Genomic DNA, 18662 nt, shown 5'->3' with positions numbered 1-18662 from the left:
CTGAAACTACTTCACCAACCTCGGTAATGCTTGGCTGAAACTACTTCACCAACCTCGGTAATGCTTGGCTGAAACTACTTCACCAACCTCAGTAATGCTTGGCTGAAACTACTTCACTAACCTCGGTAATGCTTGGCTGAAACTACTTCACCAACCTCAGTAATGCTTGGCTGAAACTACTTCACCAACCTCGGTAATGCTTGGCTGAAACTACTTCACCAACCTCGGTAATGCTTGGCTGAAACTACTTCACCAACCTCAGTAATGCTTGGCTGAAACTACTTCACCAACCTCGGTAATGCTTGGCTGAAACTACTTCACCAACCTCAGTAATGCTTGGCTGAAGTTTGGAGGATCAACACTCAAGGCAGCACAGTGTGAGACAGACTGCTCGGGTTTTATTTATTTTGTATTAGAACAAGCACTATGATAGCAGCAGCGTACATTGGTCATGGAAAGATATGTACTTAGACAATTGCACTTTAGAAGGTACCCATTAGAAAATGGATTTAAAGAACTCCGCTGACACAGTGTGTAATGTTTACATGTCAGTTCGAAACTCAAAAGATAAAGTCCAATAGAGGAAATAAAATCTTTCATAAGGCATTTGCAACATTCATTGGCAGGCTATGTCATTTAAACATGCAGATACATACACATTGTAACCCATTAACTAGTCAGGAAGTTTCATTGTTCTACTGTGATGAAACAAGTCTTAGTTATTTTCTACAAGGTCTCTCTCTCTCTCTGAAAACAATGTATTCATCTGGAACATCACAGAGTACATGATCCTCCTCAAATATCCTGATGAACGAAGTATTATGTTGAAGTTTGATAGTAAAGTCTTTGCATCAGTCCAATCCAAAAGAGGAGACAGGAATATTCTGCTGTTTACATGTAGTGTACTGGGCTGACAGTATGATACTGACAATAACAGTGATCACAAATGAGGGGTTGACTGCACAGAAAATGTGAATTTCTAGACGATTTATGGGAAATGTCATTGTCCCCGCCTACATCGTAACAAGATTTCAGACACATTCAGAACACTTCTATTCCCCAACATTATTTAGTACATAATACAATGTGGGGAACAGTACTCAGTGGGGAAAGTGGTTGATTGGATTTGAAATGGTTTCCTTATCTGACTTGTATGGGGTTTCTTATCAATATTGTGTGCGAGGCGTTAATCAAATGTATTAAGGCACAGCAAGTGGAATTGACGCTGACAAACAAATCGATTTCTGAATACATGACTACAATATGATATTGTAGTCATATCTATCCTTTTTCTGTCTAATCTGCAGTACTGGACATTACACACAAAAGAATAGTTTGACTTTATAGTTGAATGTTTCCATTCTAAATATTTCTAACGTAGAACCACTTTCCTTGTTTCAATTTACGGCTTCACTGAGACAAAACAATGAACAAATCAATATAATCCAAATGTACAATGTATTGTTACAGATTCTGTGGTAATCTAACACACTTTGTGTATGGACTGCTACACACAGTAGTGCCAAAGGGAAGGGGGACATCAACTATACATTAAAGCTGTTTGGTAGTAATAATCTAAACCCTTTTAAAATTGTATTGGTGAATGGTTAAGGACAGCATCATAGCAGTACATTCTAGGAACTGGACACTTGTTTAAAGGATAATCAAATATCAAAATAGCCTTTTCTCTGTGTGGTAACTACATAATAAAAACACCATAACTAGAATGAATTTATATTTTTCTATAATTAAAAAACACTTGTCTTTGGCTTTAACATTTTGCCACGTTAAAGGATTTGCAAAAGCAAAAAAGTTCTGAACGTTGTAAAATAACTTTGGCCCTTGGCCTCTTTACATAACACGAATTAATATGTCTATGGGAATCTGTTATGTATTATCAAAGAACTGACAAATAGGTTTCCCTAGTGTTTCACAATACACTTGTATGTGGGGGTATCTAGTGGGGGTATCTAGTCAGTCAGTCTGGTGTACTGTAGTTGTATAAGTGGGGGTATCTAGTCAGTCAGTCTGGTGTACTGTAGTTGTATAAGTGGGGGTATCTAGTCAGTCAGTCTGGTGTACTGTAGTTGTATAAGTGGGGGTATCTAGTGGGGGTATCTAGTCAGTCAGTCTGGTGTACTGTAGTTGTATAAGTGGGGGTATCTAGTCAGTATGTCTGGTGTACTGTAGTTGTATAAGTGGGGGTATCTAGTGGGGGTATCTAGTCAGTATGTCTGGTGTACTGTAGTTGTATAAGTGGGAGTATCCAGTCAGTCAGTCTGGTGTAGTTGTATAAATTGGGATAACTAGTCAATCTGGTGTAGTTGAATAAGTGGAGGTATCTAGTCATATCACCATATCAGATGTCTTGGGTGTTGGCATGTCGTTATAGTTCTACTGCAGGCTAGGATTCTCACTATAACACTCAGACAACAACACGGATCAATTGTATTACAGGAAATTAAAGAACATTAAAATTATATTAATACTTTTTTTTCTCTTTCTTAAACGATCAAAAATAGTTTTCGTGTGAGCTGAATAACAGAAAGCAGTATTGTCTATACATGTAAAAGTTAATTACAAGGAAGTATTGTCTGTACCTTAACCAGTTGTGATGAGTGACGAGGGTGGTGTACTGCATGAAGGCTCGAAAAGGAAGTCGCTTCCCAGTGCTTATGTATCAGCTGTTGGGCCAGTCTCCCTCAACTAGCCAAACTGGAACTAAACGTCTCAACTCAAAGGGTTTTGTCTTTGGGAGTTGCTGAGAAAACGTCTCGGCATACAGCAATGTCCTTCACCAAAACCAGTGATTAAAACAAATTAAAGACATGTTCCGGAACTTTGGCGACTAATAAGTATTTATTTTTATTTTTATTTTTTTAAACCTCTCGCTTTGGGCTGGATGTGTCAATAGCTACGTTTATACCTGTTAATAACATGCGCCCTTTGTCCTGGTCTTGTCCTCATTCTGATTGTGCCACATTTATAGACAGGTGTAGATCAATAAAATATGCATTGTGAACTGAGTTTGATCAGATCTTACAATTGCATACTGGCAAGATCAGGACCAGATCAGGACGAAGGACGCATGTAAGGGGCAGGTATAAACGGGGCTAATGTATAGTTCATACATGCATAATCTATGAGCAGAATTATGGTTTTACCTCAAGTAGACACAAAATCCCTAGTTTGAAAGTGACTGTTTTTCTGGAAGCTGAGCTGCACCATTTCCCCTACATTTTCCCCCACATGGTCCAGCCCCCTAGAAATTTGAGTTCAACCAATGAGCTTCAACCATTTGAGTGACAGCTAACAAGAGGCACATCATGCACACACAGCAGAGAGAGAGACAGAGCAATGAGGTGGTGCACAAATCTGCACATATGTGATGTAGTATGCAATTTTCCACTTTTTTGGCTCGTGAGTGCTACTTTCAGAACGACTGGCTAAAAACTATACAAAACTACCGGAGAATCTCTTTAACTTTCACGAAAAATGTGTGACCCAATAGAGAATACAGCTATGATACAGACTGAACTAATGCAAATGGCTAATTCAGAAAGAAATAAGAGCAATCTTCCAATATTGTATATTAGTTACATTTTCACTCAATTCTATGATGTTGAAGATATTTTACAAAAACTTCAGACTTCTTTATTTTCTTTTTGTTTTTAAAACAAATAATGTTAGTCTATATAGGATATGCCAATGAAAGCTGCACTCTAAACATGCATGACACATACATTAGTAGGTAGTCAAAGGCCTAATCCAAACACTAGTCTAAATCAAACCGCTTTCAGAACAAAACACTAGTCTAAATCAAACCGCTTTCAGAACAAAACACTAGTCTAAATCAAACCGCTTTCAGAACAAAACACTAGTCTAAATCAAACCGCTTTCAGAACAAAACACTAGTCTAAATCAAACCGCTTTCAAAACAAAACACTAGTCTAAATCAAACCGCTTTCAGAACAAAACACTAGTCTAAATCAAACCGCTTTCAGAACAAAACACTAGTCTAAATCAAACCGCTTTCAGAACAAAACACTAGTCTAAATCAAACCGCTTTCAGAACAAAACACTAGTCTAAATCAAACCGCTTTCAGAACTCAAGTGGGTTTCACTAAAATCTTTAAAATGTGTGGTGTGGATAGGTGACTTTAAGGCAAGGACAAACACAAAACGACTTAGGATAGATCTACGTGGTAAGATTGTTGCCCTGACAACCCAGCCTCCGCACCAAGCTCAATGAGGGGGATCCAAGAGGATGGTTGGATGGGTGACTGGCTGGCTGAATAGGGCGACGGTAAGTCATCAACTCATCTCAGCTCTTGTATCCTTCCACACTGTCATTTTGTCAATGAGATATTCATTTGAAAACCTCATTGTGCATAGATAAAAGCCTTTGTCAGCGATGATGATATGGTGTGCATAGCGATCCATATGCTACCATAGGTCAGGGTTTTCCATGTTGATGAAGCCGGGGGATTTGCGAAGCTCCCAGTAGGTGTTGTTAGTGACCCAGCGCTCCCTTTGATTGGCATCAACCACTTTCCTGGGACGAAAGAGACGAGCAATCAATGGTAGGGAGTTAAATGTCATGAATGGAATGGAAAATCATTAATGACACAACTCAGCCACACAAGTAACAGTCAGAGGTATTTCTATCTATCTTGGGGAGACCTTCCCACGACCTTCCCACGAGGTTTTCCCCAGGCCAGCTCCCCCCCACGAAGCTGGCCTGGGGAAAACCTTCCCAACTTACCCAGTTCCCCCACGAAGCTGGCCTGGGGAAAACCTTCCCAACTTACCCAGTTCCCCCACGAAGCTGGCCTGGGGGAGACTTTACCAGCCTACCCCGTTTCCCCCACTAACCTGGCTTGGGGAATACAGTATGTCCTTGTAAATGACCATCTAGCCTCTTTACTCACTTGAAGAAGCGTGGTTCATGCTTAATGTCGTTCTCGTCTTGCCACTTCCTCCGGGTGCGCTGCATGTCCTCAATACGCTGCTTTTCTGAGGCGGCCATTTCCACATTCCCCTCCTCCAGGTGTCTAATGTAGAGAAACAACATCCCTATGAGTCAAATATACTGTCAAACGTCACTCATCAGGGACATACACATAAAGCTTGTAAACATATTTAACCATACAAATAATATCTCATCCACTTATTTCAGATGTAAAACTAGCTTTTAGTCCTTTTTAGAGCTTCACTAATCAACCATTCTGTAAATCTATATCAGACCACAACAACAGCTGCATTGTGCTGGTTGGCATTTATTGTCATGAATCTTACCCTGGAGGCAATTCCGCAGAGTGGTCACTAGCTGGCACAGCCACAAAGTCATAAAATCAGATTTTAAACCTAACATTAACATTAACTACATTGCTAACCCTAATGCCTAACCCTTGCTTTAAATTTAGACCAAAAAGCAAATTTTTTTGTTTTCATAAATTTTTACGATATAGTTCATTTTGATTTGGCAGCAGGTTCAACTAGCCTCCAGGGCAAGGTTCATGACAATAAAGGTGTGCTAGTTCAGTGGTTCATCCAGTCAGATCTGTATGATAATGGTACCGCTTCACCTTCTCTCAACAGGTGGCAGCAGTAGGTAGCACACAGTGCATTTCTCTAGCTGAAAGTGTGATGGCGTAACGGTTGTATGTTTCTACCTTTGATCGGGTCTGAAGCGGGCATCTGTGGGTGGTAGCAGGTCTTGCATCTCAGGGCAAAGCTCATTGAGCTCAATGGCAAACCTGGTAAAGCCATAATACAGCTCGTAGTCTGTGGGCATGGACCCTGAGGAAGGAACACATGACATCACACGGATCAAGAATCAGTTCAAAGTTTTTATTTTTATTTAAATGCAGACAATTACATTGACGGAAGCAACAATTTATCTGCAATATTAGAGCTGATCCCCCCCTAAAGAAAAAAAGAAAAATAATAATGAGTTCAAAGTTGTTGTTTTTCATTGGTGTGGATTATTGACACCAGTGCCAACACTTTATTTGTTCCCGTATTATAATCTCATGTACTAGTATTTTATGGTTTAATCTAATGCTGTTGTCTGCTTAACGATAGCGGATATCCAATTCAAAGCATCCTGCATAGCAACAGTATGATTGACGTAGTTACTGTCGTCAACAGTAACTATGACGAGAAATACTCGTCAACTACCTATTTTTCCTGACTAAAACTATGACGAGACACCCTGGGGGGAAAAAAACGATAACTATTACAAATTACTTTTCATTTTAGTCGCCGAAAATGTGACGAGACGAGAATTCCACGTGAGACTAATGGACATTTAGTTTGACATGAAGCTGCTTTTCATCTGTTTTGTCTTAATGCATATATGGTTGAAAAATATTTCATGCAATCCTCTCAGTTGCATGGTCTGATTGAGCTGCTCTGCCCGGTTCTCCCACACAGCTCCCAGGCGACCGCCTTGTTCACTTGTCCATCTTTTGAACTGATGTGAAGCCAGGACACCTCCTTTTTTTTAACCATTATTTATACAGGTTTTTCTCATTGTGATAACATCTCTTTTTCAAGAGAGACCTGGTCTAACCTCAACTAGAAACAATAATCTTTCTGACTTTCATGTAGGCTATTTTTGCTTTGATTAGGGACAGATCGAAATTTACTGGGGAGTGGGAGGGGCTGGTCCAACTCAAAGTGTCATAAAAAATGCACCCCCTCCCCAACATAAAAAATATTTTTACACGACCCTCCCCATAGCCAGTCAAATACATGGAACACCCTCGCCCCTCTTTGAATTAATGCAAAATAATGTTTACCAACACAAATAACAATAACTGTGGCGACCTTGCGTTTATAAACGTGGATATCAACTTTGCCGCTTCAGCATGCTTTTGTGGCACAGTCGATGCCACGCAGAGCTACAGGCCAGAAGGGTGAGGTTTCACCGACCACCACAGACGAGCTCACTCTCCCCGCCTGTTTCATTGCACTATGATCAGAGTCGGCTGCAGACAATGATCAGCTAGGAGGAAATCACATTTTCATTATTTTGATGCCATATTTATAAGTATATAAAATATATGCAACACATTTATCACCAACAGGTTTCTGTGCCAATGCACCACACAACCAGTAAACAACACCGACTGTAGGCACTTCAATATCACGGTTTGTGTTTTCAACACCACAGTAAATAGACTGTGTCAATCTCAACAAACAGAACATTTATTCTGCATGTCATTAAAATGTTTGTTGTTTTGTAATAGATGTCTCTTTCCATTCATCAAATGTCCGCTGCATAGTTTGGATTGATTGATTAAACGATTTTTATTTGTCAGTAAAAAACAATACATACACTGCTGTTCTAAAGTTTGGAGTCACTTAGAAATGTCCTTGTTTTTGAAAGAAAATTATATTTTTTTGTCCATTAAAATAACACCAAATTGATCAGAAATACAGTGTAGACATTGTTCATGTTGTAAATGACTATTGTAGCTGGAAACGGCTGATTTTTTTATGGAATATCTACATAGGCGTACAGAGGCCCATTCTCAGCAACCATCACTCCTGTGTTCCAATGGCACGTTGTGTTAGCTAATCCAAGTTTAAAATTTTAAAAGGTTAATTGATTATTAGAAAACCCTTTTGCAATTATATTAGCACAGCTGAAAACTGTTGTTCTGAATTAAAGAAGCAATAAAACAGGCCTTCTTTGAACTAGTTGAGTATCTGGGGCATCAGTTTTTGTGGGTTCGATTACAGGCTCAAAATGGCCAGAAACAAAGACCTTTCTTCTGAAACTCGTCAGTCTATTCTTGTTCTGAGAAATGAAGGTTATTCCATGCGAGAAATTGCCAAGAAACTGAAGATCTCGTACAGCGCTGTGTACTACTCCCTTCACAGAACAGCGCAAACTGTCTCTAACCAGAGTAGAAAGAGGAGTGGGAGGCCCCGGTGCACAACTGAGCAAGAGGACATGTACATTAGAGTGTCTAGTTTGAGATATAGATGCCTCACAAGTCCTCATCAAGTTGCTGTTGCTTTTTTCCTACGGGAAAAACAAATGTTATTTGTTGAATATAAGGAGTACAGTAATAGATTTTGGAAAGCTGAAATTCTCCCCTTTTTAAGGAAACCACTTTTATTTACCCTCCTTGACAGTTATGATGGGGAGACAAATCAGCTGTAAATTGTTTAACCTGTAGCCAAGGCTTTATAGCCTATATGGTTAATTATGGCTGGCATTGGTTACAATCTGCCACAATATCAATGTTGCCAGCTAAGGTGTAGGAGGGGATAGTAGGCCTAGTTGGACAAGGCTATCTGAACGTGTACATGATGGAAGTTAGAGATAGTCTAAATATTCATTATTTAATCTTTAAAAAAATGCACCGACTATTATGTGACTAAAATGTCTGTGATTAAAACTACATTAAAATAGTTTTAGTAGACTGATAATAACTAAAACTAACGAAGGATGAAATGACTCAAATGTGACTAAGACTAAAAGGTATTTTAAGGTAAAATCTAAAATAGCTGCCAAAATTCACACTGGTAGTTACCTGGCCTCCAGATGCATCTGGCAGAAGGCGGGACTCCACAGTAAAGGCCCTCGTGCCATTTTCCGAACAGGCGACGCACTACCTTCCCCTCTTGGTCCATCACAAACCCTTGAACCTCATTCACATTAGAACTCCAGTAATTTCCCTACAAGCAAAAATGAGACAACAGTAATATTGTGATCATAAGATAAATAACATTCATCATCCACTGGCAAGGAAACAATATAGACAATAATTAAATGTCCAAATTGTAGTCAGCCAAGATAAGTGATACATGCTTCACAGGGATGGTTATTTCTCAGCACATAATTGACTTTGGACTTCATAGTAATTTTACCGTAACATATCCACAGCTGAGTTCACCGCTGTCTTACCTTGACGAAGGTAAGTTTGCAGATACAGGCACTGCTTTTGGTGTTCCTAATGGTGATCTCGCCGTAGTGTTCGATCCACCTTCTCCCGCTTAGGATGTTGTGTACGCAGGTGGTGACTTTGTTCCATTCATAGTGGTCACCAAAGCTGAATGACATAACAGCAGCAGTCAGAATATCTACAGTAATCACATGATAGTTATGAAGTCTGTCTGTGTCTTTAAGATGCTCACTGGGCCACAAAATCACACAGAGCGTTAGAAGTCTCACAAGCTAAATAGCAGGGCCTGTGGAATCTCATTTTCTGAGGCAGAGACACTTGCGATGTACTATAATCTATGTGCTTATTCAGCAGCCTTCACACATCCCTTCCTGCTCTTCTGTCTGAGTGATTCATTTCCCACAGCCCCCCCACCCCAAACCCTGTCAAGGGGACTTTAATAGGGCGTACAGTAGCTCTGTAAAGCTGCCAGGGACCCAGAGTGGAGTGATGGCTGTGGCAGGGGTAGGCTAGCAGGGACCTGAAGGCTTCAAGAAGGTAAGGCCACTGTTATGGATGTACCTCCTATAGTAAGTGACAGTGGGGATATGTCTTGAGGATGTCAGATTGTTTGTGTGTGTGTGTGTGTGTGTGTGTGTGTGTGTGTGTGTGTGTGTGTGTGTGTGTGTGTGTGTGTGTGTGTGTGTGTGTGTTACCTTGGAAGGATAACGTTAACGGTGCCAATCGGGAGGATTTCCATTGATTTCCCCCAGAATTTGTTTTTCCATCTGACGTCTGAGAAGAAAATCGTCAGAAATAGCCATCAATGTACCATCTTGATGCAAAATGAAAAACCATGACCTCATTGAGGAAGTGCGTGTGTGACACTGTAATTCAACAGGTAACGTACCTTGCAAGAAGGTGAACTTGTTGGAATCAGCATGACAAGCTGATATGGGTGGATGGTGGCTCACCTTCAAGAGATAATCAAACGTCATAACATCAGTGACAATACTGCTAGATTATTGCCTCTTAGAGGAATTCATTTTAGGTGCAGATACAAAAGCAGCCACTTCATTGTAGAACCATTCTAAACGTGTTGTGAGAAGAAGAGGGTGAGTCATTATATCGTGACTATCATGCGGACTGGGAAACCAGTCACAGCTAACACCAGCACTGAGGCTAAGTGCAAACTAGGTTCAGTCAAGGCCAGTCATTCAGGTTCTTAGTCGGGCCAGTCATTCAGGTTCAGTCATTCAGGTTCAGTCAGGCCAGTCAGTCAGGTTCAGTCAGGCCAGTCAGTCAGTCAGTCAGGCCAGTCAGGCCAGTCAGTCAGGCCAGTCAGTCAGGTTCAGTCAGTCAGGTTAGTCAGTCAGGCCAGTCAGTCAGGCCAGTCAGTCAGGTTCAGTCAGGTCAGTCAGTCAGGTTCAGTCAGTCAGGCCAGTCAGTCAGGCCAGTCAGTCAGGTTCAGTCAGTCAGGTTCAGTCAGGTCAGTCAGGTTCAGTCAGGCCAGTCAGTCAGGTTCAGTCAGTCAGGTTCAGTCAGTCAGGTTCAGTCAGTCAGGTTCAGTCAGTCAGTCAGTCAGGTTCAGTCAGTCAGTCAGTCAGGTTCAGTCAGTCAGGTTCAGTCAGGCCAGTCAGTCAGGTTCAGTCAGGCCAGTCAGGCAGGTTCAGTCAGGCCAGCCAGTCAGGTTCAGTCAGGCCAGCCAGTCAGGTTCAGTCAGGCCAGTCAGTCAGTCAGTCAGGTTCAGTCAGTCAGGTTCAGTCAGGTCAGGGAGAATAGCTGAGAGATGACAACAACAGGGTCCCCATCATAAAGAGAGGAGAGGGCAGCCTTCCTTGACCCTGGACCTGACCCTGGACCCTGGACCTGACCCTGGACTTGGACCTGACCCTGGACCTGAGCCTGACCCTGGACTTGGACCTGACCCTGGATCTGACCCTGGACCCTGACCTTGGACCTGACCCTGGATCTGACCCTGGACCCTGACCTTGGACCTGACCCTGGATCTGACCCTGGACCCTGACCTTGGACCTGACCCTGGATCTGACCCTGGACCCTGACCTTGGACCTGACCCTGGATCTGACCCTGGACCCTGACCTTGGACCTGACCCTGGATCTGACCCTGGACCCTGACCTTGGACCTGACCCTGGATCTGACCCTGGACCTGACCCTGGATCTGACCCTGGACCCTGACCTTGGACCTGACCCTGGATCTGACCCTGGACCCTGACCTTGGACCTGACCCTGGATCTGACCCTGGACCCTGACCTTGGACCTGACCCTGGATCTGACCCTGGACCCTGACCTTGGACCTGACCCTGGATCTGACCTTGGACCTGACCCTGGATCTGACCCTGGACCCTGACCTTGGACCTGACCCTGGACTTGGACCTGACCCTGGACCTGAGCCTGACCCTGGACTTGGACCTGACCCTGGATCTGACCCTGGACCCTGACCTTGGACCTGACCCTGGATCTGACCCTGGACCCTGACCTTGGACCTGACCCTGGATCTGACCCTGGACCCTGACCTTGGACCTGACCCTGGATCTGACCCTGGACCCTGACCTTGGACCTGACCCTGGACCTACTCTAGCAGCAGACTGGGACACAGTCTTTCTTTAAGCACTCTGAAAGCCTATAGACCTGACAGGATCCGTCTGCAGCACAATGCAATACAATACTGCAACCTGCAACTCATGTTAGTTATAAATGGACCTTATAGACTCCAGTGCATGGGAGAGAACGGCCACATTTGACCTGGTCTCAGAAATCCCAGACCTAGGGAACAATGGCACAGTTGAAGTCGGAAGTTTACATACACCTTAGCCAAATACACTTAAACTCAGTTTTTCACAATTCCTGACATTTAATCCTTGTAAAAATTCCCTGTCTTAGGTCAGTTAGGATCATCACTTTATTTTAAGAATGTGAAATGTCAGAATAATAGTAGAGAGAATGATTTATTTCAGCTTTTATTTCTTTCATCACATTCCCAGTGGGTCAGAAGTTTACATACACTCAATTAGTATTTGGTAGCATTGCCTTTCAATTGTTTAACTTGGGTCAAACGTTTCAGGTAGCCTTTTTCCACAATAAGTTGGGTGAATTTTGGCCCATTCCTCCTGACAGAGCTGGTGTAACTGAGTCAGGTTTGTAGGCCTCCTTGCTCGCACATGCTTTTTCAGTTCTGCCCACACATTTTCTATAGGATTAAGGTCAGGGCTTTGTGATGGCGACTCCAATACCTTGACTTTGTTGTCCTTAAGCCATTTTGTCACAACTTTGGAAGTATGCTTGGGGTCATTGTCCATTTGGAAGACCCATTTGCGACCAAGCTTTAACTTCCTGACTGATGTCTTGAGATGTTGCTTCAATATATCCACATTATTTTCCTCCTCATGTTGCCATCTATTTTGTGAAGTGCACCGGTCCCTCCTGCAGCAATGCACCCCCACAACATGATGCTGCCACCCCCGTGCTTCACGGTTGGAATGGTGTTCTTCGGCTTGCAAGCCCCCATTTTCCTCCAAACATAACGATGGTCATTATGACCAAACAGTTTTATTTTTGTACGATTTTGTACGAAAAGTAAGATCTTTGTCCCCATCTGCAGTTGCAAACCGTAGTCTGGCTTTTTTATGACGGTTTTGGAGCAGTGGCTTCTTCCTTGCTGAGCGGCCTTTCAGGTTATGTCGATATAGGACTCGTCTTACTGTGGATATAGATACTTTTGTACCTGTTTCCTCCAGCATCTTCACAAGGTCCTTGCTGTTGTTCTGGGATTGATTTGCACTTTTCGCACCAGAGCACGTTCATCTCTAGGAGACAGAACACGTCTCCTTCCTGAGCGGTATGACGGCTGCGTGGTCCCATGGTGTTTATACTTGCGTACTACTGTTTGTACAGATGAACGTGGTACCTTCAGGCGTTCCAATTGACTCAAATTATGTCAATTAGCCTATCAGAAGCTTCTAAAGCCATTACATAATTTTCTGGAATTTTCCAAGCTGTTTAAAGGCACAGTCAACTTAGTGTATGTAAACTTCTGACCAACTGGAATTGTGATACAGTGAATTATAAGTGAAATAATCTGTCTGTAAACAATTGTTGGAAAAATTACTTGTGTCGTGTACAAAGTAGATGTCCTAACCGACTTGCCAAAACTATAGTTTGTTAACAAGAAATTTGTGGAGTGGTTGAAAACCACTTTAATGACTCCAACCTAAGTGTATGTAAACTTCAGACTTCAACTGTACATTGTGGGAGGCAATCAGTCTGTCTAGAGAAACTACATTTGACCTGTTTTTTTTGAGGGACATTTACAGTATTTATTCATTTCTTGACAACATGTATGAGGGTTAAGGTATTGGTAAATATGCCAGAGCCTGTATTCATAGGAGTGCTGATCTAGGATCAGGTTTCACCCTGTCCATTCATTATAATCAGTACTGTGGGAACCTACCTGCTCAGCGATAAAACACATGCCCTTGTCCTCACGGATACATTCATACGTCTCTCCCAGTAAAGGGTTGAACGGCTTGCTTCCCGCTCTGTAGTACGTGGAGGAGTATCCAGAGATGACGAACGCTGCCATAATGGCCTGGAGCAGAGAAACAGCAACACAATCAAAACAAACTACACTAAATACATAAAACATAGACAATGTCTTCAATGCCTTACGTTAATATGGCTGCTGCCGTTACACTGAAACACAAATTCTCCTTTTCTGAAAGTTATGCATGAATCATTTTGTGCATCAAATACTGCATGGTACCATAAAGTAACAGCAGTTAAACCCCTGGAACATACTGGTTTACAACATCCCAGTAATGAAATGTCATAGTCTTTTATCTAACAAGTCCAAAATGTTGTATTCACACACCGTCCTGTTATGATAACTAAGCCAGTAGAATGACAGATGTGAGATTGAACAAGGTCGACAGCTGCATCAGAGCATGATATTTCTGGCCTTTGTCTCTGGAAGACCAAGGCTATCCTTCAGAATGTTTACTTTGGGCTTGTCACTGTCAACGCCACAGCAGTGCACAGATATAGACAAACTAACATGTCTGTCAGTACCAGGGACTGGGTCACGCTGTATGGGTTAGTGATGGGAGACGCTGGGTCACGCTGTATGGGTTAGTGATGGGAGACGCTGTATGATCACGCTGATGGGAGACGCTGTATGGGTTAGTGATGGGAGACACTGGGTCACGCTGTATGGGTTAGTGATGGGAGACACTGGGTCACGCTGTATGGGTTAGTGATGGGAGACACTGGGTTACGCTGTATGGGTTAGTGATGGGAGACGCTGGGTCACGCTGTATGGGTTAGTGATGGGAGACGCTGGGTCACGCTGTATGGGTTAGTGATGGGAGACACTGGGTAACGCTGTATGGGTTAGTGATGGGAGACGCTGGGTCACGCTGTATGGGTTAGTGATGGGAGACGCTGGGTCACGCTGTATGGGTTAGTGATGGGAGACACTGGGTTACGCTGTATGGGTTAGTGATGGGAGACACTGGGTTACGCTGTATGGGTTAGTGATGGGAGACACTGGGTCACACTGTATGGGTTAGTGATGGGAGACGCTGTATGGGTTAGTGATGGGAGACGCTGGGTCACGCTGTATGGGTTAGTGATGGGAGACGCTGTATGGGTTAGTGATGGGAGACGCTGTATGGGTTAGTGATGGGAGACGCTGTATGGGTTAGTGATGGGAGACACTGGGTTACGCTGTATGGGTTAGTGATGGGAGACACTGGGTCACGCTGTATGGGTTAGTGATGGGAGACGCTGTATGGGTTAGTGATGGGAGACGCTGTATGGGTTAGTGATGGGAGACGCTGTATGGGTTAGTGATGGGAGACACTGGGTTACGCTGTATGGGTTAGTGATGGGAGACACTGGGTCACGCTGTATGGGTTAGTGATGGGAGACGCTGGGTCACGCTGTATGGGTTAGTGATGGGAGACACTGGGTCACGCTGTATGGGTTAGTGATGGGAGACACTGGGTTACGCTGTATGGGTTAGTGATGGGAGACACTGGGTTACGCTGTATGGGTTAGTGATGGGAGACACTGGGTTACGCTGTATGGGTTAGTGATGGGAGACGCTGTATGGGTTAGTGATGGGAGACACTGGGTTACGCTGTATGGGTTAGTGATGGGAGACACTGGGTCACGCTGTATGGGTTAGTGATGGGAGACACTGTATGGGTTAGTGATGGGAGACGCTGGGTCACGCTGTATGGGTTAGTGATGGGAGACGCTGTATGGGTTAGTGATGGGAGACACTGGGTCACACTGTATGGGTTAGTGATGGGAGACGCTGTATGGGTTAGTGATGGGAGACACTGGGTCATGCTGTATGGGTTAGTGATGGGAGACGCTGTATGGGTTAGTGATGGGAGACACTGGGTCACGCTGTATGGGTTAGTGATGGGAGACACTGGGTCACGCTGTATGGGTTAGTGATGGGAGACGCTGGGTCACGCTGTATGGGTTAGTGATGGGAGACACTGTATGGGTTAGTGATGGGAGACGCTGGGTCACGCTGTATGGGTTAGTGATGGGAGACACTGTATGGGTTAGTGATGGGAGACGCTGTATGGGTTAGTGATGGGAGACGCTGTATGGGTTAGTGATGGGAGACGCTGTATGGGTTAGTGATGGGAGACACTGGGTTACGCTGTATGGGTTAGTGATGGGAGACGCTGTATGGGTTAGTGATGGGAGACACTGGGTTACGCTGTATGGGTTAGTGATGGGAGACGCTGTATGGGTTAGTGATGGGAGACACTGGGTTACGCTGTATGGGTTAGTGATGGGAGACACTGGGTCACGCTGTATGGGTTAGTGATGGGAGACGCGGGTCACGCTGTATGGGTTAGTGATGGGAGACACTGTATGGGTTAGTGATGGGAGACGCTGGGTCACGCTGTATGGGTTAGTGATGGGAGACGCTGTATGGGTTAGTGATGGGAGACACTGGGTTACGCTGTATGGGTTAGTGATGGGAGACACTGGGTCACGCTGTATGGGTTAGTGATGGGAGACACTGGGTCACGCTGTATGGGTTAGTGATGGGAGACACTGTATGGGTTAGTGATGGGAGACGCTGGGTCACGCTGTATGGGTTAGTGATGGGAGACGCTGTATGGGTTAGTGATGGGAGACACTGGGTCACACTGTATGGGTTAGTGATGGGAGACGCTGTATGGGTTAGTGATGGGAGACACTGGGTCACACTGTATGGGTTAGTGATGGGAGACGCTGTATGGGTTAGTGATGGGAGACACTGGGTCACGCTGTATGGGTTAGTGATGGGAGACACTGGGTCACGCTGTATGGGTTAGTGATGGGAGACGCTGGGTCACACTGTATGGGTTAGTGATGGGAGACACTGTATGGGTTAGTGATGGGAGACGCTGGGTCACGCTTTATGGGTAGTGATGGGAGACGCTGTATGGGTTAGTGATGGGAGACGCTGTATGGGTTAGTGATGGGAGACGCTGTATGGGTTAGTGATGGGAGACACTGGGTCACGCTGTATGGGTTAGTGATGGGAGACGCTGTATGGGTTAGTGATGGGAGACACTGGGTCACGCTGTATGGGTTAGTGATGGGAGACGCTGGGTCACGCTGTATGGGTTAGTGATGGTAATGTCTATGGTTGCTAATGGATCCTAATATAAAGAAGTGTTACATCATCTGATGAGTCTCTGTGGTATGTTTCCTCTGTGTTAGCTGATTGACTGGGTCACATCATCACTAAGAGTTACAGTAATGTGCCATTTTATCATACCTTGTGGTGGTAGAGAATGCAGAGTTATACTGGTGGTCTTTTCAGAACTGTAACCATGAAGCTTTATACGACTCAGAGGGGTGAGTCTTTGGGCCGTACCATGAGTTCATACTCAGAGGGGTGAGTCTTTGGGCCGTACCATGAGTTCATACTCAGAGGGGTGAGTCTTTGGGCCGTACCATGAGTTCATACTTAGAGGGGTGAGTCTTTGGGCCGTACCATGAGTTCATACTCAGAGGGGTGAGTGTTTGGGCCGTACCATGCGTTCATACTCAGAGGGGTGAGTGTTTGGGTCGTACCATGCGTTCATACTCAGAGGGGTGAGTGTTTGGGTCGTACCATGCGTTCATACTCAGAGGGGTGAGTGTTTGGGCCGTACCATGCGTTCATACTCAGAGGGGTGAGTGTTTGGGTCGTACCATGCGTTCATACTCAGAGAGGTGAGTGCTTGGGCCGTACCATGCGTTCATAGGGGTCCTCCGTATCGGCAGCCCTGTCTAGTAGCTCAGTGTACTCCAGCTCTTCACACATGTGCTGCAGGGTGTTGAGGGGCTCGTTGAGCTCCACAGGCATGGACACCTTGGACAGGTCCTTCCCTATGTTGTTCCTCAGGATGTTCCACAGGTTGATGTTGCTGCAGTCTGGCGAGGGGGCGGGGAGACACGGGCGTCGCCCGTTACGGAAGGCACTTCCAGCCAGGTCTCCGTTCGGCACTGAAACCAGAAGAAAGTACAGTACTGTCACGGACCATCGTCAGGACTGATGACTGTCTGACCTACAAGGCTTCGTCAAATCCTCATCCTTGCATCTCATAATAGCCACAGGCAGTTCATGACTGAAACATAGTGGACGGATGAAGGGTTAGAATAGAGGATAGAGGCATTCCTGCACTTCACACTGATAGCTTTCATAAGCCCTGAGTGCAGCCCCTGGCACACGTTGAAGCCTGCAAGGTCAATCCCCCCCACACACACACTGTAATGGAAGGAGAAAGCTGGAAAGCTAAGGAGGACCTACTTTGTCTGGAGACGTTATCAGTCACGCTGGCATTGTCTTCTGAAATGTTATCGCTCACGTCGCTGACGTATGATTCATCGTCTGAGGCCTAGAGGGTTAGGGTTAGAGGAAGACAACAGAACCACTGAGTCAGTACAGTACAGTACACACACACACAGTACAGTACACACACACACAGTACAGTACACACACAGTACAGTACAGTACACACACACACACAGTACAGTACACACACAGTACAGTACAGTACACACACACACACACACTACAGTACAGACACACACACACACACACACACACACACACACACACACACACACACACACACACACACACACACACACACACACACACACACACACACACACACACACACACACACACACTGCATTTTGCCAGTGACTAGCAAACTGCCGTCAGTGCTTGCTATCTCTTCTCTCGCTTTCTGCAGTCACCACAAGATGAGACACTGCAGCATTTCCACTTTATATATAGTAACATACAATGAACTTACTGACGGTGCCAGAGAATAGCAGATTGTGGCTGTTGGTAGTAATGAATAGGGCCTGGCACCTGAGGCAGAGGGTTTGGCCCTAGCCTGGTGATGGACCTCCTTGGTGAGTAATCCTTCAGCAGGACTCTAGATAGTAGCACTTGGTTTTCATACCTGGGGAGCAGCCAGATAGGCCTGAAGGGTGATGGCTCTTATGGGGCCATATTGACTGGTGCTCGGTACTCATGGCATTGGGCCTGTCATGGCAGTGAGGGAAAAAAGCCATCTCTTTGGCTTAAGAACAGACAAACCATCAGACTGGAGGAAGGACCATGGAGAAGGACCATGTCAAATCCATAAAGAAGGGCGTACCATTGAAAACCTGGAGTTGGTTTCATGAGAAATTGGACATGACTGGACTCAGTTGAAGGACA

At 44.5% G+C, this 18662-nt stretch overlaps 1 protein-coding gene across 3 annotated transcripts in view; it reads right to left on the bottom strand.

The window, feature by feature from the left end:
- Positions 1-376: 376 nt before the first annotated feature.
- Positions 377-18662, bottom strand: part of LOC139538969 (oxysterol-binding protein-related protein 6-like) — a 100750-nt gene continuing 82464 nt past the window's right edge. For all 3 annotated transcript variants that reach the window (XM_071341570.1, XM_071341571.1, XM_071341573.1), the window contains exons 13-22: positions 17736-17823; positions 17178-17431; positions 13374-13511; positions 9814-9877; positions 9620-9698; positions 8927-9071; positions 8553-8697; positions 5676-5802; positions 4932-5054; positions 377-4555 (exon numbers count right to left, since the gene is read on the bottom strand). In XM_071341570.1, the coding sequence (XP_071197671.1) occupies positions 4447-4555; positions 4932-5054; positions 5676-5802; positions 8553-8697; positions 8927-9071; positions 9620-9698; positions 9814-9877; positions 13374-13511; positions 17178-17431; positions 17736-17823 (1272 nt within the window). In that variant the 3' untranslated portion in view covers positions 377-4446. The remainder of the gene's footprint in view (positions 4556-4931; positions 5055-5675; positions 5803-8552; positions 8698-8926; positions 9072-9619; positions 9699-9813; positions 9878-13373; positions 13512-17177; positions 17432-17735; positions 17824-18662) is intronic.

This window comes from Salvelinus alpinus, chromosome 14 (genome assembly GCF_045679555.1).
Source record: "Salvelinus alpinus chromosome 14, SLU_Salpinus.1, whole genome shotgun sequence".
NCBI classification, from domain to species: Eukaryota; Metazoa; Chordata; class Actinopteri; order Salmoniformes; family Salmonidae; genus Salvelinus; species Salvelinus alpinus.
The sequence above is the reverse complement of the archived record's forward strand: the minus strand, read 5'-3'. Positions and strand labels throughout refer to the sequence as shown.